Source organism: Netta rufina (genome assembly GCF_964035555.1).
Source record: "Netta rufina genome assembly, chromosome: 3".
Taxonomy (NCBI): Eukaryota; Metazoa; Chordata; class Aves; order Anseriformes; family Anatidae; genus Netta; species Netta rufina.
The window spans coordinates 21,359,471-21,383,901 of NC_140125.1; the positions used below are offsets into that span (position 1 = coordinate 21,359,471).

At 34.9% G+C, this 24,431-nt stretch overlaps 1 protein-coding gene across 1 annotated transcript in view; it reads right to left on the minus strand.

Moving 5' to 3' along the window:
* The window catches only part of USH2A (usherin), a gene marked incomplete at its 3' end in the record, with an annotated part of 393,893 nt that overhangs the window by 195,174 nt on the left and 174,288 nt on the right, over positions 1–24,431 (minus strand). Inside the window, exons 30-31 of the mRNA XM_084283630.1 lie at positions 17,220–17,333; positions 14,458–14,619 (exon numbers count right to left, since the gene is read on the minus strand). Coding sequence (XP_084139756.1) covers positions 14,458–14,619; positions 17,220–17,333 — 276 coding nt within the window. The remainder of the gene's footprint in view (positions 1–14,457; positions 14,620–17,219; positions 17,334–24,431) is intronic.

The window sequence follows — 24,431 nt, forward strand, 5'->3', positions numbered from 1 at the left end:
CTTTACCCCCAGTCATTCTATCCTCTGTGATTGCAAAGACATCACATATCCCTAACCGCAGAAGAATCTTAATGCCTGTGTGAAGCTCCTGGAACACTCCCTCAGCGAACATCCCTAAGCTGTTCCCTTGGCCCATCATCGTTAACCACCATCAGAAAAACATATGGGCCTGGTTTTGGACTTTTCTTGCTGCCAGAATAAAACATAGCCAATCAGTGCAAACATTCAGCATCAAATGAGAGTAATGAAGTTATGTATTTGTTTACCAGAGTTAAAATCATGCATTGTCTCCCTAGTTCACTCCAATTATAACAGCAGGACAAACACAGTAAGCCTGAAGGTCAAAGGGAGAAAAACTCTGACATGTTCCTTCTTACCGAGCATGTGAAGAAAAGTAGCTGTGGTCATACCAATATCACTTTGTTTTATTTCTCTATTTGTCATTTATTTGCACATCAGGTTTCCTGACATAGATCTACTTTTAAGATTTAAATGCAGATTTCCATTCATGAATGCTTCCAGTCCAGTCATTGTATTGCTATCGGCTTGAAGGAGGTGGGGACTTGTTAGAATACATTACAAAAAACATGGTCTTTCAGTCAAAGTTAAACTCAAAATATGTGAGAAATGAGAAAATATATATATATTTTTGGACATTTTAGCACTGTATTAATGTCAGCTTAATGTACTCAACTGGAAAATAAATTTGCACTAGGTAACTATGTTGAGTTCTGAATATCAGATACCTGCTGCTATAAAACTGGAATGACTCCGGATTCACATCAGTATGACCAAGAACCCATTGGCTCTCTAACAGAAGTACACCCTGTGCTCCTAAGTAATTTCAATCTTGCTGCAGAGATAGAAACAAAATTCAGATTCACCTTACAGTTGGTGTTAATTGTATCAGGTCAAGAAAACTGCCACTTTTACAACCCAGTAAGGAGCACATCTGAATGTGCAGAGAAGCCAGTAAGATGTTAAGTTATATAAGAATATATAATAAGTAAGACAGCAACTATTACTATCCATTTTCTATAAATCAATAGTGCAGCCTTATCAGGAAAAGCATATATTACAGATTGCAGAAGTAAAGGCTGTCTGGAAGATGGCAATGAGAAAGCACAGACGTACAAATACTCTCTTAGGAAGACAGTCTGGAGAAAAAAACTAAGAAAAGGAAACAAAGAAGATAACACACTGTACACGTATATGAGTATGTAAGTGCTACATAGAAAAGCAATTAGAATCTTGTGTTCCCTAGAATTCCCTTGGAAATAAAAAAATAAATAAATAAAATAAAATAGAAAAAAGGACTGAAAAAAAAGACACCTAATAAATTTACAAAGTGCAATTTTCAGCTAAACTCACTGCACTTCAAATCATGGAACTTCTACTGCTGACAGGAAGATTCAGCTTTACCTGTATAAATCAAATTCTGGGCTATTATAAATATCAACACTGCACTTTTTAAATTATTTTAATGATAAGCATTACTGTAATTTGCCAATGTGAGGAACAGAGACCCTGCAAGATTTCTATATTTCTCTTATCCAAAACTATTTAGAACTCTGCAGCTCTCTATTTTATGATTATTATTATATATATATATTTATGTTTATTTGACTAAACAAACAAAAATATGGAGAGGAGGAAGGAAATTAATTTCCAAAAGAAATATTTTCTTTGATTAAATCTACTAGTAGATTTTGACTTAATGAAACTGAATATGCACACTAAATCTTAAAATACCATTTAAACTCCAAATTATTATTTTAATTAACAAAATATTCAACCCCCCAAAAAAAATTCATCAAGAAACTTACGACAGGACACTCAGACCAGATATTGGAATCTAATCAAGAAATATGACAATGCCTGCTCAAAGTGGTATCAGCCAGAGAATACAGATTGTAAATTTATAATCTTTATTTAGTTATGACGTATTTCAAACCTTCATTAGGGGTAACTTGTTCCACTGTTTTGCACAGTTCCAATGCAAGATGATTAGAGAACAACTCTCACCATCAAGGCAAGGCATCATGAGATTTAAGAGTTTTGGCAGAAGAGATACTATTGCCTTTCCACGACCAGAGCAGTTTTGTATATCTGAATTATGGTCAAAGAATAAAAGATTTTCCTAAAATATTAGTGTAGTGCTTGAATAGGAATAGTGGGAGGACTCAGCTTCTGAGCATTACTCCTAGACAAGACATTTAGCAGCAAGTTTAATCTGTTTCAAGACCACAAAAGCTGAGCTAGTTTTCAGTCAGCTGCAGAATTATCAGCATTGTAAAATACACTGTACTCCTACCTGTTCTCCTCTGTTCTTACCAGAGCAATCAGCCCCAGCTGTTGAGTCATTGATATGGTCAACATGTAGTTATGTAGTTGGTGTAAATTATTGATACCTCTTTTTGCTTTTTTTTTTTTTAATTCATTTGCTTTATATATTTTTTCAACACACACACATAGTAAAGGAGGAAAAAAAATCCATGAAAAGCCCAAAGCCCAAAGTTTTTTTCAACTTGACATGTTGCACTACCCAGTCATGTCATGTAGTGTCAGTAATGTCATCAGATAACATAACTGCCACAATCTGATGTGATGCATTAAACTGGGATTACCAGAATAAATCATGTTTGTGGGTACACAGATCACAGGTGGTACAGTCAGCAGCTCTGTATTATGGCATATCTATAGGATGTGCAGATTAGGATATAACATTCAGAGGCTTGTTCTCGTTTGTGAAGTGCTTTGCAACCATAACTCAATAGTAAGGAGCCACCAAACAGTTATAATAGCATAAACCATCATCAGGGAAAAATACAAATCGATCAGTGCCAGTGATATAAAAGAAAGAGCATGCATCTGTCCCCAGTCTCATAAATTCAGTGGTTGTTACAGGCTTTTTCTGTATCCCACATGTAGTTTATTAATAACAATAACTATCATAAATAATAACAACTCAGAGTAGTTTATTTCAAGATGAATGTGCTTATTATCTCTTGGTCCTCTCCCTTATTTCTTACATCCTGTCTATATTCCTCCTGTAAATGGTGGGGAAGACTCAGTTTAATTTATTGTTTTAAGTTTATGCCCTTTAATTGGCAACAGAGTGCTATGCCAAGAAAGTTGTCTACGTAGGCTCCCTGGAATATTTGCATATCGTAACTCGCATGTTAAGCTTGTACAAAGGAGGCATAGAATTTACATTCTACTGCGTATTATAAATAAGTAATAAGAACAGATTAGAATTATGCTTTTACGCCTACTAGTGAGAGAGAGATGCATAATTCACAAGTGGTGTGAATTAAGAGACTTTTGAATTTCACCCCAATCCTCTCCCACTCCAATCTTGTGCATGTTGTACACGGTATACTTTTCAGTCCCACTGCTCCACAAAGGTGTATGTGCGTGTTTTCCCTCCTTAGCCTTAGATTTTGTAAGTACTGTACCTTTTTTTTTTTTTTCTTCTTGCAAAAAAAAACAAAAGACACTATAGCTTAGAATTCATGGTTGGGAATCTTTTGCTTTGTTACAGTATTAGCATCATCTTTCCCAGTTTGCTTACTATACTCAGAGACATGACTGTAAGAGGCAGATGTTAACTCAGTGCTTTCAGAAGGTGCCAGAATGAACTGAGTTTTTCAACTTCAAAGAGAACACAGAACTTGCAAATGGACCTTTGTTACACTTCGTAGTCAGCATGACATATTGCACCTCTAGCTGGGTCTCCTTAAGGAGAGTATTTCAAGGTAATCTCTAAGCCCATTCATATCTCCACCTTCTCTGCCAAAGTCTGCAAACTAAAGCCTATTGTGACCATAATTTATATGACGTCACATGTGGGCCATGGATTTTGCAGAACCTGCTGCTTCCACCACAGTAATTCTACCTCCAAAAGCACTCTGTTACCTGGTGATAAGGTATAGGAACAATGAATGATCTGAGTCTAGTTACTTGAATCTAGTTGATTGAACCTAGTTACTTCAATGTATTTTGGTTCTCTGGATGAAGCACTACTGTTCTGATTAATGTACCTCCCACAGAGGCATCAGAGGCATCACTAGGGACAGACCCTATAGTAAAAGAATTCTTCTTATAATGTCTCCAAACCATTTCAAACTGAAGCTTTTTTTGTGTGTTTTATTTTATTTTTTTCTCCTCTATTATGTGTGCAAATATTTTTAATTATGCTCTAGCTTTATCTGCCATCTGTTTATTCTGCCTCCATCTCCGCCATACCTGTTTTCATAGTTAAGCTGTCTCTCTCTTTTTTTGGTAACCTTAATTCTGATTTATTTATCTTTTGATTTCTTCAGTATACCTCACTTTATTCTTAGTTTTCCTTGACAAACATTCTATGTACTTTGCCTGTAAACTTAAGAGAAAGACTTCAGTTATATGTGTATTTTAATTCCCAGTACAATCTAACATTTTCACAATTAATTTGCAACAATGGTATTAAGCCCCAATAGCTATTACCTCAAAACTCAAAACATGTTAGTTGAAACAAAGAAAAAAATACTTTTACCCTAACTTTTTAGAAAAGCAACAGGCACCACAATTATTTAGGTATGTAGGAGATCATTCTTAACTTTGAGTGAATGAAACGGCTAGAACTCCAGCTCATGAAAACACAAGGACATTCTTGTCAATTACATTAAATTATTATTCCTTGATCAGAAAAAAAAAAAAAAAAAAAAAAAAAAGTGTAACAATATTAAAGTAATCATAAGTAAGCTCCAAAGTTGAAGTCAGTATGAAATTTGACTTTCAGAAGAAAGCTAACCCATTTTGTACCAACATGAGTTACTTTCAACAATTGATAATTTCTTTCATTTATAAAATTTCTCTTGGAACAGACTGGAGAAGCTTTCACCACTTACGTATCAATTGTATGAATGCACCCAGTCTAGCCAATGATCCTGGACAGATGAGCAAGACTATCATGAGGACCCAGAAGACAGGTTATCTAGTTACATCTGAATAACCATTTCCACTGCATAATTCTAACAAAGGGGATGCAAAACTATTCACCCACTATTTTATCAAGAAAGCATTCGAACGTTGTCAGAGTTTCCACAAACATACACATAAACTTCCAAATGAGGAATATTCATTTTTATTCTATATGTATTTTGTAATACAGAAATAAATAGCAATTAATTCAAAATACTGTACAGATGTCTTGATTTCAAGATCTTGTTTGTCTGGTCTGAACACAAAACCTAAGTTTAAACATGCTGTGTTTTAGCTGCCCCTACTGAATCAGTCTATTCAGCACTGATTACAGCTCTGATTTACACTGGCTAGAAAAAAAATAAAATAAAAATATTAAAAGTCTTCCCCAATATATTTGTGTAAAAATGCATATATGTATGCATCTCTATTGATGAAAACCACAAATGCTCACAGAAAGAGCATTTATTGATCAATATAGAACATTATTGATTAAATTGATGAAATCACAAATTAAAATTATAAATTGCTAATAATAAACTTCCAGATACCAAAAACTGGCAGTATATTATCAGTCTAAAAATCACTTATTCTTTTACATGTGCAGACCATGAGCAGTGCCTCCCCTTACCAAAATGACTGAACAGCACCATTCTGAAATTAGAAATCTAGATGCTTATTTACATGTAGCCATAAACATAACCAGATGCACCAAAAAAAAAAAATAATAATAAATCAAAATATGCATACTGCAAATGAATCTTACAATAAAGGAACATGGTGTATCCAACAGAAGCCATTACTAGAACAGTAACGATGTTTCTCATCCACACTTGCATTCATCTTAATTCCATGAGGATAAGCATTATTTAAAGTACACTAATCTGATATTCTTCTTATATTTTTGCCATGCACTAGTTACTCTCCTGGTAACACATCACTGTGATTTCTACTCTATTTATAGAATGAAAAACAGGAAAATGTAGAGGGGAAAAAAAAAAAAAAAAAAAATAGGAAAAAAAAATATAGGAAAAAAAAAATGAAATAGTGCTTGGTAGTTCAGGAGACCAAATGCTCCTAAATGAGCAAGGAGAAATATGAGCAGATTTTCTGTGGCATAAGGAAAATGCTAGAGAGTAGCTTCACTATGCAGCTTGTAATATCAAAAAGGCCACCCCACTCTTTCCAAGGCTATTAAGTTAGAGATAAGTGAGATAGATCCCTATGAATGGATACCAAGACATAGCAGCATGTTTGGCCTTAGTCCATCTCTGCAAGACGCATCACATCTTTATTTACATGAGGCCAGCACTGCCTGAAACTAAACATAAACCATTTACTGAGGGTGCAAAAATGATCTTGGAAAAAAAAAATCTCTTGGGAAAATAGAGATGCTTTTCCTTACCAATAAACATTATTTGTAAGTTTAACAAAAAACCTTGCAGGTTCTGATGCTCTTCTTAGGTACTTATGTTAATAAAGGTGTGATTGAATGAACTCTTCACTTAACCCCATGGATCTATTTTATCAGCAAAATTGAAAACAGAAGACAAGCTACCACTTTCCTTTAACTAGCTTCAGACAAACTATAACTGCCACACATGCTGCAGAAAATAAGTTCCCACAAAAAGTGTTTCAGGCTATGAGCACAACCTGACCAAGAAAGCATATTCCAATTCTTAGAAATCTAAGAAGACCCCTCTCACTATTTAAGAGGAAACAAGGGTCACTGTGCTTACAAAGAGGTCATGTCACATAATAGGACCCCACATGAAATTCTTACTGATGAAAGAATACAGAGAAACAGATGGCATCTTTCAGAAATCCCAGAGGAAATCAAGGTATAAATGACATTAGACCAGTTTGCCCAAGAAAGGATCACACAGGCAAACGTGGCAAAATAAGAATTGGCTGTTGACTGCAGGGATGAAGTCTTGAGAAGACCTGAAAATCCACATGACAGTGCAGAACAGCAGAATACCTCCAAGATGATATGTGGATGGCAAGCTCTTCCATTTGGTATAGTAAAAATGAATAAATAAATAAGTAAATAGGTCATACTTTACAAACAGAACTCAACAAACACTTGATTTAAATCTGTCCTCAGTATGCATGGTCTTTTGAAGAGACCCTTAGCTCTGCTAATTGACATCTACTTCTGACACCTAATTCTAAAGACGTTCTGAATAATTCTGAACAATGTGGGATTTTAACATTTTAAATTTGGTTACTTGGTTTTAATTCTTGTGAGGGAATTTAGACAAGCCTTGAAATCAATGCTTTTCTTCTCTTTGTTTAAAAAGCAGAGCCCATAGCCAAGACTACTAGAACTGAAAGGAGTAAGGAAAAAAAAAAAAAAGAAAAAAAAAAAAAAACAAAGAAAAAAAGAAAAAAAAAAAAAAAAGAATTCTCCCTGTTCTACAGCTATCAGCTTTGGAGAAGGTATTTGCTCCAGTTTGCATTGGTATCTGCAGAAGATTGGGAGGTACCACTCTTTCATTTTATAATTTGTGTTGCATTTTAATTTTTAGAAAGTAGTACTCAAGCAACCTGAGAGCTCCACAATTCCAACAGAGTTAGCGTGAGTTCTCTCCTGGCTTGCTGTGTTACCCAAATCTGATCAAAGGACAAGGACTCCAGAAGCTTGTCCAGCTGTGGTTTTATAATGACACCATTAGGTTTTGCTCTATAATCAAGGTCCCTAAAAGTCTGTGTAGCTTCAGGCTTAATATCTGCGACAAGGTTAACTGAAATCTGCAGCAAGGATAACTACTTTAGCAGATTGTATCAGCAGGAAATATTTAAACACTATTTAAAAGGATTTTAAATAAGCAGATTTTATTTAACACTGCACTAATGCACTGCAATAGAAAATGATACAACAGAGCTGCTACAAATAAACATAATGCTTTTACCCTTACCCTACCACCCCCCTTCTAAATTCCCCAGATCTGTATTATTAAGTCCAATGAGTGCAGCAGATCTTTCTGTCTGAAGCTGAAATACAGGGATGCCAGACTTTAGACAGCCCATTTGCCCTTTGGTTTTGTGCCTGCTGAATCTGCATTCTAGGTCTGCAGAATTAATTACGATAGTACCGGTCACTGGCAATGTCAGTGTTGCCAATTCAGGTGTATCAAATGTGCTTTTCTTATACACCTACAACTTTTAGAGGAAGGCAGCTTCTTCTATAAGACTGGTGAGCTCTGCCCTCTAGTGCTAGGTGCACCAATATATGTTTACTTAAATGCATAACTGCGCCAGAATAAAACCTGCAGATGTAGGTGTTCTTTGTATGTCATCCTGTTCCTATATGCCTTAACACCTGGATATCATACTAAGTCAGATATAAGTGATGGGCCTGGAACTGTAGCAAGAACGTGCAAATAAAAGACACTGTGTCATAGCTTGTTGGGTCACATGCTAGACACTTCAGATAACCAATTCAAACTGTTAAAAATCAAAGACTTTTCATTGCTTACAATAGAGTTAAATAAGTCTCTGCTTCACAGATAACTGAGGAATTCTGAAATTCAGAGTTAGAATATTCATAAATCTGTCATCAATGTTGTATTGGATAGCAAACCACTCTTTCCAAAACATTCTAGTGAATGAACAGACATGCTTCACTTGGTATATATATGTATTACACTGCAACCTAGAAGATGGGAAATAAACTCATGCTAGAGGACTACAGAATTTTATTTTATTTTTTATTTTTTGTCCTTCAAGGCAAAAACTGTCTCTTTCATATTTGAGTAGGACCTAAACCAAAGGAACGCAAATCCTTAGGGTTGGAAATTGGTGATATCAAAGATTGTTATCAAAGTACCTCTGAATTATTTGAATAGTAACCATGAGAATGACATCTTAACCTAACATAAGAAGTGTTTTCTTCTCAGTTAAACAGATTCTTGCAATTATCCTCTACACATAATTCCAAGAATTTTCTCTTATTCAAATTGCTTTACTTTACAGTTAGTACAACATTGATATTATGATGGATTTTGCTTTTATTATAATGACCTTTCATTTAAAATGTGCAGTAGCCACAGGGATAAAAAGTAAAAAAAAAAAAAACAAAAACAAAAACAAAAAAACACACTATTTTTTCAATAAAATTTATTAAGTGTGCATGGCTACAGTGTATTACTATAATTACTACAGGTTTATAGGAACATGAAAAAATACAGATACTGATTTTGGGTTCTCTCATTTTTTAAGTTCAGATACATTAAGCGTGTTTTCACAGTTGTCAAACATCTGCTTCTTCCTCAGAGAAAAACAAAGCTTCCATTTTATCCTGGTCTTTCCACATTCAGGTCAAATAACAATTTGAATAAGCAAAAGTTTAGTTTGTGTTCTTATACTAAAGTGTGAAGACTTTTCCAAGGTTCACTTTAATATTTTACCCATAAACTTACAGCTTGTCACAGTAATCAGATTTATTTAGTTAGTTAGTTTTAACTCTTGGGGATGTAATTTAGGGTAACTCTATACAGCTTTAAGTCAGCTGAGGATCTGCCCTTGTAGATTATAGGATCTCTTTCCTGAAACACTGGAAATTCTCTTCTAAGGTTGGCAGAGAAAAATAAGTTTAAAGAGTCATGATGAGAACCATTAGAATCTGCTAGGAAAATTCTAGTACTGCAGAAATGTAGACATGCACATCCTCAATTCCAAGTTCTGTGCAAAGATAGATTTATATATATATATACACACGTAAAGTTATCTACAAAGTTGTTTTGCTTTGTAAACTGGTTAGATAATACATACTTTTTCTTAGTCTGTCAAATGTGCAACATTTAAGAATTTTGACTCATATTTTTTCTGAAGTTTCTTAGCAATAATAATTTATATTGATAATATTAGCATATTAGCTATATACATACTAGATATGCCTAGCAATATCAAATTATCAATGTTATTTAGGTCACATCTGGTCACTACTGTCTTTGCTTATATTAAAGCTTTCTTCATGGTATTGGCACAACCAGCTTAGGCCACTGCCATCTCACTTTTCAGTATAAAACCCACCCTGATTTCTCTTTCATCTAAGCAGGTGGGAGATTTCTTAGACCAAGTTAAAGAAAAAAAAAAAAAAAAAAAAAGGAAATAAAGAAAGAATAAATAATATCTTGCTTAAGTCTAAAAACATTAAAAAAGCATTACATTAAGAAAGCTCCACAATTCAAAGTAGAAACTTCAGTATTGTCTGTAAGTGTTTGTATGGGTAAAAAAAAGTATATTTTCCCCTCCACAGGAAAAATAAACTCAAGTTTTTTGTAAAATCAAAAGCTTTTCAAAGATCAGTGTCTATGTATTAAGAGAGTTTTGAAGGTAACTCTAAAAGTTATTCCTCACTGCTGCTAACTTGTCTCCACAGAACAGGGAGGTACATAGATTTGGAGGGCAGACACTCACTGATTTTCCTGGGCTGCAGCTGTTGTTCTTGGTTATACTCAGTCTGCACTCTCAGACACAAGAACTGAAAGCATGAAACCAGGGAGCTAGATTCATTAAGCCTATATTCCACCTGGAGATCTCTGGAGGCCACTACCAACAGGAAATTTTAGGCTTCACAGGGATTCAGGATGTGAAATAGCACCCAGATTACATGAGCAAGTACCACATAAGGCAAAAGCAGAAGAAAACAAACAGATCACAAAGGAGTTGTGGTACAAGGGCTAGCTACATTTCAGTGCTTTATTACTCATAACAAAGAAACTGAATTTGTCGATATGGGGAAAATATTTAAAGGCATTAATGGTTGATGGATGCCTAATGGATGCCCCTTTTCAACATGGTAAAGTGGACATTTGCCATTTGTGCTTTTAAAGGGCTTCCCTTTTAATTATAGCTCAACCCCTAGAGAAAACAAACACTTGGATTTCCATGAAAATCAATGAGTATTTCAAGCCCTCAACAACTGTCAACAGCAGAAACTAAGCTAACAATATATTTGTGATTATGGTGTTGAAAAAAATATATCCCTCCTCAAGTTATTGATTAACTAAAATGAGCGTAAACTGATTATACTTTCCATGGTCTGAATTGAGAGACAGTGAAGCACTAATTTTTAGACAGAACAGATGCCTTCCAAAAAAGAAAGGACTTAAAACAAAGCATTTCAATAAATACAGGACTTCAAAAAACACAGAGAATTTATGACTTTCCGGTATAGACAAAAAATCAGGAACTCATCCGTATATTTATTAAATTAGGAATATCATTTTGTTGAATGAATAAGAAATGTGTCAGAAACAGTGAATGTTGTCTCTCTCTCTTTAGGGTCATTAATGTATTACATTGTGGCAGTAAGTCACCAGCACCACTAGCATAAATGCTGAAAGGCTAAAAATACCAAAAAGCACGAAGGAGACATGTATAACACTGGAATGTCAAAAGCCCATGTTTTCTACTATAAAGCTTTAGCTCTTGCAGGAAGGAAGAAAAAAAAAAAAAAAAGTTATAGCTTTTTTACTTGTAGCCTGCAAATAAAATATTGGGCTCTATGGGCTTTATAAGGAAGCCAAAGTTCAACTTAAAGACTTATACACATCTAGGCAAGATCTTGAATTGACCTGATTCAGAGTGACTGGGATTTCTGGTGACCCAAATCCTAGCATGCTGGCTCACTTCTTCCCCCTCAGGCACTGAGAAACTAGCAGCTAAATAAAATGGATCCAAAGAAAATAGTCTGATCTCTTTGCCATGTCCAGAGCTGGGGATGAGAGTGGCTACTACACAGGGCAATATGACTTCATTCACTAGCCTTCTTTTCAAGGGAAACACTACAAGTCTAGATGAAAATCTGGGAAGAAGATGAAAAGAAAATGTGTCCTACTGAACACCAGCATACTTGGGGGGAAAGCTGGGATTTCAACTTGAAGAGACTTGCCCTTCTTGGAGAGTCTAGAACTGAAAGACAGGCTGTGTGATGGCCAGTGCAATTGCCTTCACGGGGTCCAAATTCCAATGCCAGACCAGCTCTGTGGGCTTCCGGGACATTTCCTGCTGTAATTATGTTTCAGGGATTGAAACTGTTCCTTTCTTTTACACAGAGGATTGGGTGGCAATATGCAAGATTCTCTGTGCACTTTATGACTTATGTCTGCCTAAAAAGTTAACTGAAATAGAAGTTATAAATGCTCAATAGGACTAAAACTTTCAAAAATTACACTAGAAAAAAATATGTCATTTCCAGATACAAGCAACAAAAGCTCTTCTAGGTAGCTTATGAACCAGATGACTTTTCCATAGAATAGTTTAGCTGAATATAACCTGCAATAGTTGACAAATCTCCATGTGATCATTCAGGACTTAGAGGTAAAATATCAGAAATCAGAAATGTAATTCATCCTCTTCAAAAATTTTGAAGGACATCTAGCAAAGTTATTTGAATGTAATTTCTTAATAAGCATTAATTTCAGCTATGGGCCAGAATACAATCTGACTAGAACATAAAACCAACCAAACACAATGTATTATGGTGAGCATTTCCCCATTAGGCTTTTACATTCTTTGCCAATTTATAACCAGCTGGGAGTTAACACACCAGCAAAACTACCTGTGATGAACATTCAATAATGATTTTAATAAGATTGGAAGTACAAATATTTCCACTTCAAAATTCTTAAGAATAGTGTTATGGGATGGCCATAAGAGATTAATGGATATCTTGAAAAGAAAAAAGAAAAAAAAAAAAAAAAAAAAGATAAATTGCACTACTGGAATACCAGAAAACTGGGTGTATGGGGGAGAAATTAATTGAACCTATACTTTTGATAAATATTTATTTTTTTTTCAGAAGAAAAATGTATACTAGTTTGAGCTGTCATTATGCTAACCTATATCCTATTTTTCATATTATTAGTAATACATAATGTGGTAGTTTATATTCAAAAATAAAACCAGAATGTATGTACCTCATGTATTTATCCAGAAATACACTAAGGTTACTATGGTTACGAAAAATCCATTACCTTTGAATACAGAATGAAAAAGTTTGACTTAAAGAGTGCACTATTTATTACAGTGATCATCAACAGCCTTCAGGATGTTCTCTAACTGGATTCATTTTTCAGTGTCAAAACTGACCCACCACACCAGTAGCTTATGGCCTGTGCAAGGCAAAGAAATTTGAACTATATGAATTTTTAAATATGTTTCATACTAACTCAAGATGAAGAAATAGCTTTGAATTTTAAGGCCTTGCATTTAAAAAAGAGTAGGGCCTTGATATCCTTCTTCCCCCCAAGTTGTCCAATACAAAATGTTTTAATTTTACTTGTACTTTTTACCATATTCAACTTCTGACGGGTCCAGAATAGTACTTTGTTTTGCTATGATACTTCCAGTTAAGGTTGTGTGTGTTTGTGCAATATGAACAATTTCAGTCCAAACAAATAGCTTGGATATTTAATTAGCTATAACAATAATTATTTTAAAATAGAAAGTCAGATGATCACACTTCACTGTATTGCAAAATAATGGTCATATAGCTTCCATTTAATAGTACTGATATAACTTGGTCATTGACACACCCTATACCTGTTATTGGTAGACTACTTTGTCTAGGCTTTTAACAAGCAAGTTAAACATGGAAGGTTCAGGAAAGCAACATAATGGCTCTCTAACATCTAAGGGCAACAATGAGAAAAAAAAATAATAAATCTGTACATTATTTCTTGTCTCCAATGGTCAGAGATTACTTGTTTTGAGAGCTGGATGCTATAAAATGAAAAAGTTGTAAAACCACCAAGAACTTGACTCGGGTCCTGTGAAAGAGGATAACACAGAACAGGACTTAGATACTCCATGACAATATTAATCTTTGAGTCCCAGCAGAGAGTTCTATGAAGAATTCTCAAACAAATGGAACCCATCATGGTTTAAAGTGCATACAGGTAATATTAAATTTATTTTGCTTTTTTTATCTGAAATGCTTTAATTTCAGCGGGTAATACTTTGCCTGAAATGTCTCTTAGTCACTTTTCACCAGAAATAACAGAGGTGGTGTTCACAAAGGACCTGCAGGGAGGATGAACGTTAGCATGAGAGGCTGTTAACAGGGTCAATATGGGAGCAGAAGAACTGCGTAATTTCAACCTAAATGGGAAAATGTCTCGACACCAAAGCATTAATGACATCACTATGATCATGCTAACAGAGATGTCAACCTCACAGTGTAGTCCAAACTGCTTATATTTTCTATCTATACTGACTTCTGGCTTCCTCCACAATCAACTGGGATAATAACAATAGACTTTCTAAATAGGGTAACTGAGGGATGGCACACAACTAGTTCACATTTCAGTTTTGTCTTATTGAAAGTGCAGTTCAGCACAGTCGATTCTAGGCAATATGTTATAAAAACCAGGAGGAAGAGTAATATAGTCATGGATGCAAAATTTAGAAGAGGTCAGCTATACAATTGTTCACAGCAACTGTGAGACACCCGTCTGATATGCTACCTAGCACAGAACTCACCTTTTACAGCATATTGGGTCCCATTTCCAAAATAAATTGGTACTCCATTCATATATAAAATATATTGTATAATAATACCATTTGGTGTTTTTGGAGGGCTCCAACTCATCAGCAAGAATGTGGGAAAGGATATTGCTGTGGCTGGTTGCACATCTTCAGGGGCTGGTGAAAATATATACCACATTTATATTAGATATATTATATTATATATCATATCACCATATTGTATCATACATTATATCTTATGGGAAGTGAGAAAAAGCGGGAAAGAGAGGGAATGAGGGAAGGGAGTCTTAGCCATGCTCCTAAGACTTCACAAAGATAATTCAGAGACCAGATATAAAATTACTACAGGTCTGCTGTATAACAGTATTTTTAGCTTTCCATAAATCATAAATTATTTTAGTGAACAAGAATGATTTTCAGACTAGTTGAAATTTCTAGAGATTTTATGCTTTCAAGATATCACCATTTGAAAACTCTCCTATCACCTGTGAGGTGCCCCTGGAAACACGAACTTTTAGAAAAGATAAACTCTTTATTTTTTAGAAAATCAATTTTGGCTGTGTATTTTTCCAGATAGATTAGTTTAAGCATGGGGAAGGGTACATCATTTTTTTACAGTCCTTTTTTTTTTTTATACAAGTTAATTTCTCTTCATGTTTTTCATTTGTAACTACAGTGATTGTTTTTTCTAATCATAAATGCAGATGCTTTATTCTTATGCACTACACATTTCTTCAGACTTTTCATAATTCAATACACTTCGTAACACTTGTTTAGCAAGGATTTTATGTGTATAATATACTGTAAGTTGGCAATGGATAATAATTTAAAAGCTGAGTTCTCTCACCGTTTCTATGAGTTATATGCTAGAAGCACAAGCAATCCCACTGAATATCACAAGGGGAGCAGAACTCGGCCCTTAGTCTGGGAGGAATATCTTGTAATTTACAAGCTCTGTGCTAGCAATTTAAAACAATAACTAGCAGTGGCTGGCAATGTGAAAACAATATAAAGTAATGAATGTTTCAATAGGGAAACAGGGATAGCTGGAGGGTGTGATATGGTGTCTGTCTTCTGTATCATCAATTTATTGTTACTAAGAGCATGCAACAAGAGCATCCAAAAATAGAAACTCCACACATTGACTTTTTGTTCAATTCTTCTGAGGGATAAAACACATGTTCCCCATGGCTTTATTTGATCACCAGAAAAAAAAAAAAAAAAAATCTATCCTTGCCTAAACCTTCCCAGTATGACAGCACATCTGAAAACAGTGAATGTTTTCTAAAACATAGAATTTCTGCTTTAGCAAGCACACTCACCAAGCTGAGGACAAGACGACATAAGCAGTTGTGGTTTTTGTTGTTGTTGTTGCTTTGTTTTTAATTACTATATTACACCAGAAAGAAATATAGAGCTCTAAATAAATGTTAACATCACAGGGACATTAACTATTTGGCTGTCAGAGGCTATACATTCCCTTGGCTAATGCCTTCAGATGAACTTGGTCAGTTTATTTAGAACTTCCAAGAGGTGGTACTGGGTTTGGTTTGAATGGTGCTGCTGGCAGTTTTCGACATGTTTACACCAAAATCATGTTCCAGAGAATACTCAGACAGGAATACTCAGGACTGTCCTCATCAGGCCAACACCTTCCACAAATCCTGCTCTAGTAGCAGTTTAACACTACCATTCATTTGATCATTATGGTTGTAATTCACACAACTTCATACTAAAATGTTATTTGGTTTATTCGTACATAGTTATTACCTAGTTTAAAAGAGAAACTACAGCAAAGAGCCTTGTTAAAAGTTCACCACTGTGAGAGTTACTAGTTAGGACTGTGGGAGGAAAGAAATTTTGAAACCTTCTCAACATCATGGAAGATTAAACACTTCCTACAGATACAAGTCAAAGTCTTTTACTATTCTACCAGAGCAAATTTGGTGTAACTGCTTTTACCTGGATTAACACGACTTTAGGATGATGGAACCCAGAGAAGGATCTGACTTGGACTTTATGTTTAATTGAGAATGGAGTTAGGCATGTCACAGATCTTTTGGGAACATTTGCTCCCATAATTGATTTGCATTACGTATTAGGCTAGTCTCTAAAGCTAGAACTAAAATGTTTTGCCTTTCTTCCTGCTGTAATTCTCAATGCAATCTTAGAAAACATTAATTTATACTCACAATCTTTAAGTTTGATCCCAAAAACATATAAAAGAGTTAAGGAAAGAGAGAAAAATCTTAAAAGTGATTAATAAATAACTCAATTGGCATTTGGAGGTTTCATCACACTGAAGTAATTGTTGCCTATTCCTGGTGTTTAGCAGTTAAAAGAAACCATGGAAATCAACCGTTTGATTCTCAATTTCATACTGTGCCATACAATCAATTCTTTTTAGTCAGACTGTCTCTAGATTTACTTCTGAGCCCTAGTAAAATGAGGAAGCTTTCATTAATCTTTCAGATGCTTCATATTAATGACAAGGCTCTTGCATGAACAATGTAACAGCAATTAAAAAGCCCATTAATCTGCATTACAGCTATTAAAGATGCATGTCATTAAAGGGTATGGAGTTTGATTCATTTTCGCACCCCCCCAAAAAATGGAGCAATTATGGTCTGGCAATGCACTTTGTCATCAAATTAGGTTGGGGTTTTCCAGCAAATGGCTTTGCAGCATTTAGCTCTTCTCCTGTTTTATTATTCATGACTGAAATGTGGAAGTCAAGACCTTTGAAATTACTTTACCTTCTTGTGGAGTGGAGATGTTCAATGCATGCGAGCTCTCAGTACAGCCAGCCAAAGTGCAAGCAGTTAGGGTTACAGCATAGTTTGTGAAAGGATGCAAGCCTGTCAATATGCCTGCAACAGAAGAAAGCAAGGTGTTATGCATGTATAGCGTACAGACTGATTACATACATGAAGAGAAGTAAAATAGTAAATCTTTCTGTTACAGGCATTCACAGTTAGAGGTAGAAGAGAAAAAAGATTTTAAGGTTTCATTCATATCATGCCACAATGTAAATTTTGCAAAATATATTAAGAAAAAATTGTTTTATTTCATTCTTAATACTTAAGATGCAAATAAGTTTCTTTATTCTCACTATAACAAACACAACTTCAAGACTAAGCTGCACATTTTAACATGACAATGACAAAAAATTCAAGTGAAGCACCTGCTTCACCAAGTTTTTTCAGTTATTGACTTATTTTCTAACAATTTTCAGAAGAATTTTTTCTCCCAGAACAATTTTTTTTAATGCTTCCTCTCCAATGTTGCCCCTAACTATTCATCTATAAACTCAAATCTCTTTTTTGTATGAAATCTCCCTCTTGTGTTTCTGTCCTTCAGTGGAAGAATATAGCCCATACATATGCTATATTACTACAGTAACATAAATCAGGTGACCAAATACTCAGAGATTTAAAGAAAATAGTTGTATAAGCCTGTGCTTTTTCAGGTCCTGCTTATGTTAGTGAAGAGAAGTTGCTGAATTCCCACATATAGATCAGCAACTTGTGGATAAAACAAATCACTCTTTGCCATTTCAGGAAGTTATGCAATATTTTGAACTGAAATATACACAGGGATTGCATGGAGGAAAAAAAAAAAAAAAGTATAACTTTCATTTTTCAGAAACACCAGCAGTTTTCATTTCAAAGTAGGTCCTACAATAAAGTAATATTGAAATGAAAAGTAATTAAAAGAGCTACTTCATGACAAGCTTTATTTCAAACCCTGTTCTCACCTCAATTCTAACAGTTTTTGGCAAAATCAGTGGGGTATTTCAAAAGAAAAAAAAAAAAACAACAAAACAGATCATTTTTATGGCACAAATGAGATTATTTAGGAGCTGTCCCATACTGGGATTTTCAAAGCTGTATCATTGCAAAGAAACATCTTTGGAAACAGCAGTACTTCAGAGAACCATAATTCTTGGCCAAACCTCTCATAGTAGGAGACTAAACTCCTTCAGCATCATGTGCACACTAACAGGTAGAAGAAATTAGTCCTTTTTGCTACTTTTGAGTTATTTCATACAATGCAACACAACTCCGGTTTTCAGCAGAAAGTCTTTGTTCCCATGTACACCCCCTATACCCACAAAAAAAAAAAGTCTGGAGGTCTCCCACATGCAGGGAGTTTATGGTTGCAGCATAATTACACTATTTTCTGACTGGAATAATCAAAGCAAGTCTATGATTTTATTATTATTATTTATTTTTTTTTTTTACACTGTGTTTATTAAAATGTGTGGTCACATTGAAAACTTGAGGTTAGCTTTCATTAAATAAATTGTGTTCGTCTATTTTCTTGTAATTCAAACAAAAACTTCAGCAACTATCATTGCAAATGAACTTTCCACTTGAGTTTTTGGAGGTCCATTTCTTACATGCAAAAAGATAACCAGTAGCAGCAAAACTCAGGTCAGAGTAGCTGTGCTAAACTAAAACTAGTTGATCAGAATCAACTCTCTCTAGTAATAGCTTTGATTTTGGAAATCCCTACTTAGCAGAGGAAAAACTGTACTGCCATCTTACTAACTAATGGAAATACAACAGGAAAGAAAAAGAATGTTGTGTCAGTCACTACCCAAGCAAACATGCCTGTAATCTTCCTGTAAAATTTGGAAGAAGACAAGAATTTTTAAAAGCATTAAACAAGCATAACATAGAACATGATGATGTTTCAAAGCATCAGTATCCCACTAAAGCAGGAATACTGGAACCTACAGTATATTCTTTAGTGCAGAAACATCATTGGTTTAAGAAAAAAAAAAAGAAGTCTGTTTAAAAGAATAGAAAGCCCTTATTTTCAGATCACACAGGGTTAAACATGGGAAAGGATAAAAGGTACTTTTGGAATTACCTTCAGCAAACACACACATGCAGAAACAAATCCTCTAACTATGACATTTTCAGGTTTTCAGTTAGGAGGAGCATGCTACTGTGTACATGCTCTCCCTCTGTTCACTCTGCTGTGCTTTAGGAAGCAGTTTAGTTTTATTTGTACATTTAGCACTTGTAGTATTTTTTTCTTATGAAGCAGTGAATTAATGCTCCTTGCATTTCCTGATGGAAGACATTCTTTGGGGTCACCAATGACTTCAGGCATTGAGAACCACACTAGCACATAGAAGGAGCATCGTGAAAGATGCCTGCAGCTGTAAGAAGGTTTGGATTGGGCTGTTTGGTTGTGGTTTTTACTTTTGACAAAGTAGAAAGGTTTTATATGAAGCATCTGCAATGCAATAGAGTGTACATTACTCAGGTAGGTTTGTGAAGGACAGTGAGAATTTGAAAAATAAAACAGATCAACCTTTTTGCAACAAGAGGTACCTGTTAAATATATATATATATATTCAGCAAAGGCAGCAACTGAAAAAATATTTTATCTCATAATTAACATACTTCCTTCACATGCACACTTGTACTATTTTCTCTCAACAAAGAAACAGATGTGTGGCATAGGTAGGCAATAGAAAGTACACAGATTTTATTTACATACTTCAGCAAACTACTTTTTTCTCAGCTGCCAACCTATCTCTTTGGCCAGCATCCACTGTAATCTGTTCTCCTTCATTATGTTAATCTGTGGGCGGAAAGATTTCTGTCATCTTCAAATCGCTTGTACAGCAATGGTAAACACCTTGGCCTGTCTGTAATTGGACAGGTGTCTGCATTGGTGTCACCCGGCTTTTAATTCAATTAAAGAACTGGCGGCTCTGCTCTCATTACCCACTCATTTCCTCTGCACTTTGAGTCAGCCAGTGAAATTTACACTCGGTGCCTGACTATCTTAGAGCACAAAGTCAGCAGTCCCATAGCAAAGATCATCACTGATACAACGTGAATTAATTTATAGTACAGCAAAGTAATTTTTGCAGTAAAAAACAGCCTATAATCCAATGAAGATAGCTGACAGCTTTTAAAAAGTTTTCCAAACTCCTCAACTTGCTCACATGCAGACTGGCATCTCCTGTCTATACCCAATAACTGATGATCTGATAAAGAGTCCATCAGGCTTTCCAAAAGTAGATGCTAACAAAGCAAAATTTGGCCACAACTACATTTGCATACATTCTAGCAATGTTAACAGAAGAGAGGTAGATAAATTGTCACTTTGATCAGGAAATAGAATTAGAGGGACCATCAATATTTAAGAAGAGGGTCAGCCTCCCACATTTGGGATAAGAGTCCCATTCATTCCATCTGCCACTACAGAGCAGCTGAATCCATCCAGACTTAAAATTTACACCATAGACAATGTTCCAAGCCTTAAAGTCTACACAGGGAATCAGAGACAGTAAATCATTCTAACACACCACTCCTATCTGCCCACTCAAAGAACCTTTGGAAATAAATTAAAGTTCTAACACAGACATTTTGACACAGTGACCCCATGAAACTGAATAATGTCATTTGTTAAATATGAATGTAAAGTTAACAGTCTAAAAGAGTGATCTGGAATCACACCTAGAACATTAAGACCACTTTATATGCAAAACTAGTATTTAATTTTCTATACTTTTATTTAAATGATCTTTAATTATTTGCAATATTTAAAGTTGAGGTTTAGAGTTCTGTCAGATTAAAAATGCTAGGTTCTTTCTTGTGGATAAGGGATAAAAATATTGACATGGGCAGTAGAAGAGGGTAAACAATGAATTTATGGTAAAACAGACATTTTGACTAGTCATAATTAGTTGCCTCTTTATAACCAATCCATGTATCATTATAATGCATACAGCATATAATAGTAAATATCAAGCTTCTTCCTTTCATTTCTCCATAAAACTGAGATTTCTTTTGTTCAGTACATCTAAAAGGGAAGTCTCATATATTTAGACAGTTCTGCCACAACATTCTGGCAGATTTTGAGTGGAAAAAAATAGAGTTTCTCATCAAGGAAAAAAAAAAATACTGCTAAGGTATAATGGCTAATATTCTGTTCTCAAACACTGAAAAATAGATTCAAAGGCCATTACTGTGTTTTAATAATTTCATCATATAGTTAAAAGATCATTATAAAAGCAGTTGTTTCGCTGCCCTGATCCGTCATCCTGCTTTTTCAGAAAGTTACCAGCAGGTCTTCAGAGACAACACGTTTATGACAACTTACAGAGTTTCTATTCCACATAACAAATTTTTAAAGATATATAAATTGAGGTGAGCTTTTAAAAACACATTTAGTGAAGGAGCCTTTCCATAAAACAAAATTAACCTCTCCCCCCCAACTTACACAAAAATGTTATTGAGTATTCAGTTTTACAGTTGCAACACAAATACTAAAGTTGTCTTCTTTTCATCCAAATAATAATAATAATAAAATACATTCGGTTATGATGGTGAAAGAGTAACATTTTGAAGTTAGTTTTGTTTGTCTGTTTTTTACAGGTAAATATAGGTAATTTTAATTATAACCACTCACTACTTTCATATGAAAAAGTCAGTTCTGTTTCTGAATATTAAGATTCCCAAAGTCAACCACAGAGCTTACCCACACAAGTTCCATTTGTTTCACACGCTGAGTGCATTTTTTGCCAGAGGGATTCTTTGCCAGATTTTTTCATTGGTTCCTCTCTAACACTCTACTTCAAAAGTACACAATATGAAATATGATTTTTGAAGTACACAATATGAAATTGAAACAACACTTGACCTTATAGGTGGATCTTAATGTCTTTTTAAGGTGTTAAAAAAAATAATAATTACCAAATCCGTTCTCCCCAAACCTAAACACTATTTAGCCAACTTGAATGCCTGAGGTTGTACAGCATCTGTCTTACAAAGTCACTTGTGTGTCGAGATGCATCATTGCCACAGTACACTTAATCACAGTCCACTGACCAGAAAAGGAAGTCCTCAACTGACTTTGTGTTTTTGACAGATTGTAGCAAAAACTGTTTAAGTACATGTGTCTTCTACATATGCATCTCTGAACTGAAAGCCTGTGCACATCAATCTGTCGCATACATCTGCATTTTTAAAGCATCTTCTACCATAAGCATAGTTTGAGTCATAAAATTCTGAAGAATTATTGAACAAGAGGACACCTCTTACAACTCTTTGCCTTATAAGAACAATAAAAGGTTATTTTGGTTACTGGATTTCTCTGGGTTGGAAGACCTTTCTTCCCAACAGAACAAGATCATAATCAGCCAAGCACAAGCTCCACTGGCCTTGAGGATGCAGTTCAGATTGCAACGTTTCAAGGAAGTCTGTTACATTTTTCACAACACACAGCAACTCTTTGGCTCCTTTAATTTGCACAAAGCCATAGCCCAACAGTCCCATTTTGCACCAGACATTACTTAGACACAAAGAGAATAGGTTCTGTAATATCTCATCACTCTATTTCTCTTGATCTTTTCAGATAACACTGTTGTTGCTATTTCTCTACCGTATGATTGATTTTAAAAGTTTGCAGAGAAGGAAAGAGTCTTATATTTTTGCAAGACTGAGTATATCTATAAAAAAAAAGATATTAAAAATCTTTTCCTTCCTCACAAACATTAAGAAGTTGATTTCTTTTTTCTTAATAAAAGTACTGGTATGTAGCTAAGTGTTGATGTAATTTTGATAAAATGTTCAGGTTTATTTAATCAGATGATTTACATTTCGTATGAATAAATTTATACAACAGCATTGGACTGTAAACAAGATTTATTTAGGTCTAAACTCAATCAAGTTAGAACATTTATTAATTCATGTTTTTAAATGCATATATTGAAAAATATGCTGCTAGTCTGCTAAAGCCTGCTAAATGAAAGGAAATAAGAGTTTATACTCTGACGCTCTGATTTAGAGTAACTTCACACTGATTTAGAGTCACTATGTGCTCAAGCATCATCTAACAATTGACAGGAACCTAATGGGCATCAGCAGACCCATTGGCTACCCTGTGTTACATTGGCTGCAGCAGTCAGAAGGATCGGAGCAACAGCTGATGTGCAGCTGCCGTTCTACTCATTTGTCTCCTTCCACTGAGAGAGACTTGTGTCTGTGTGGGTGAGACAGAGAGACCAAATCTCCTTACAGCGCACAGGGATAAAACACACTGGCAAAAAGCATCTCATTCCTAGTCATTACAAGGATCTGGGTACATGGCATCCTTTTGTTAGAAGGATGCATACTGTGTTCCAAATCTGACATACCGTGGCATGGCAACATACCAAGTGCACCATCATTCTTCTGGTGGTGGGAAGTATGTAGATGTTTTCTATCAGGTATCCCTGCTTCTGACCAAAAGTTACTTCTAAGAAACCATGATAAAGACAAAGAATTTAGCTGAAAATGACAAACCTTTTGTATTTAAACCTGGTTCAAGCAATTGAAATATAACATCAGCTCTCGAAAACAATACCTTCAATAAAAAATTCCAGCTTTTATTAATTTAAATGTAGTATCCAATTTTAGTTGTAAGTAAATACAAAACAACGTTAGTACTTGGTGACTCTTTGTGTCTCCCTAGAGTGCTTTATGACATTACAATATTGAACCTGGAATACATATTTCAGAATCCTCTTTATTACTCTGGCCCCATATGCACTTACATTAGACAGTTTGCAATTCTTTTCTGCAAATTTACAAAAATTTCACTAACTGAAGCATGAGAGCACTTTGAGTGCAAAACATTTGTGCAAAGAGATTACAAGTAAGCTGAAGTGCAAGAAAGCAATATCCAAGTAATTCATTAATGGTTTTGTGTAGTAAACTATATGGTTTTGGTAAATCACTTACAGGCCTGTAGAACCCTGAAGATGAATGCATTTTTCAGGAGTCATCAGGCAGCAAACTTTCATTTTAAGTCCACCTAAATAATATTCTGATGTACCGTTTCCAAAAACATAATTTACAGAGATATTTGTTTTGAAAAACAAAGCAAAACGTGTGTATGTGTATGCAGAGAAGCAACAGCCTTTGTGAAACCTGTTCCATGGGGCTGTGTCCCCTCAG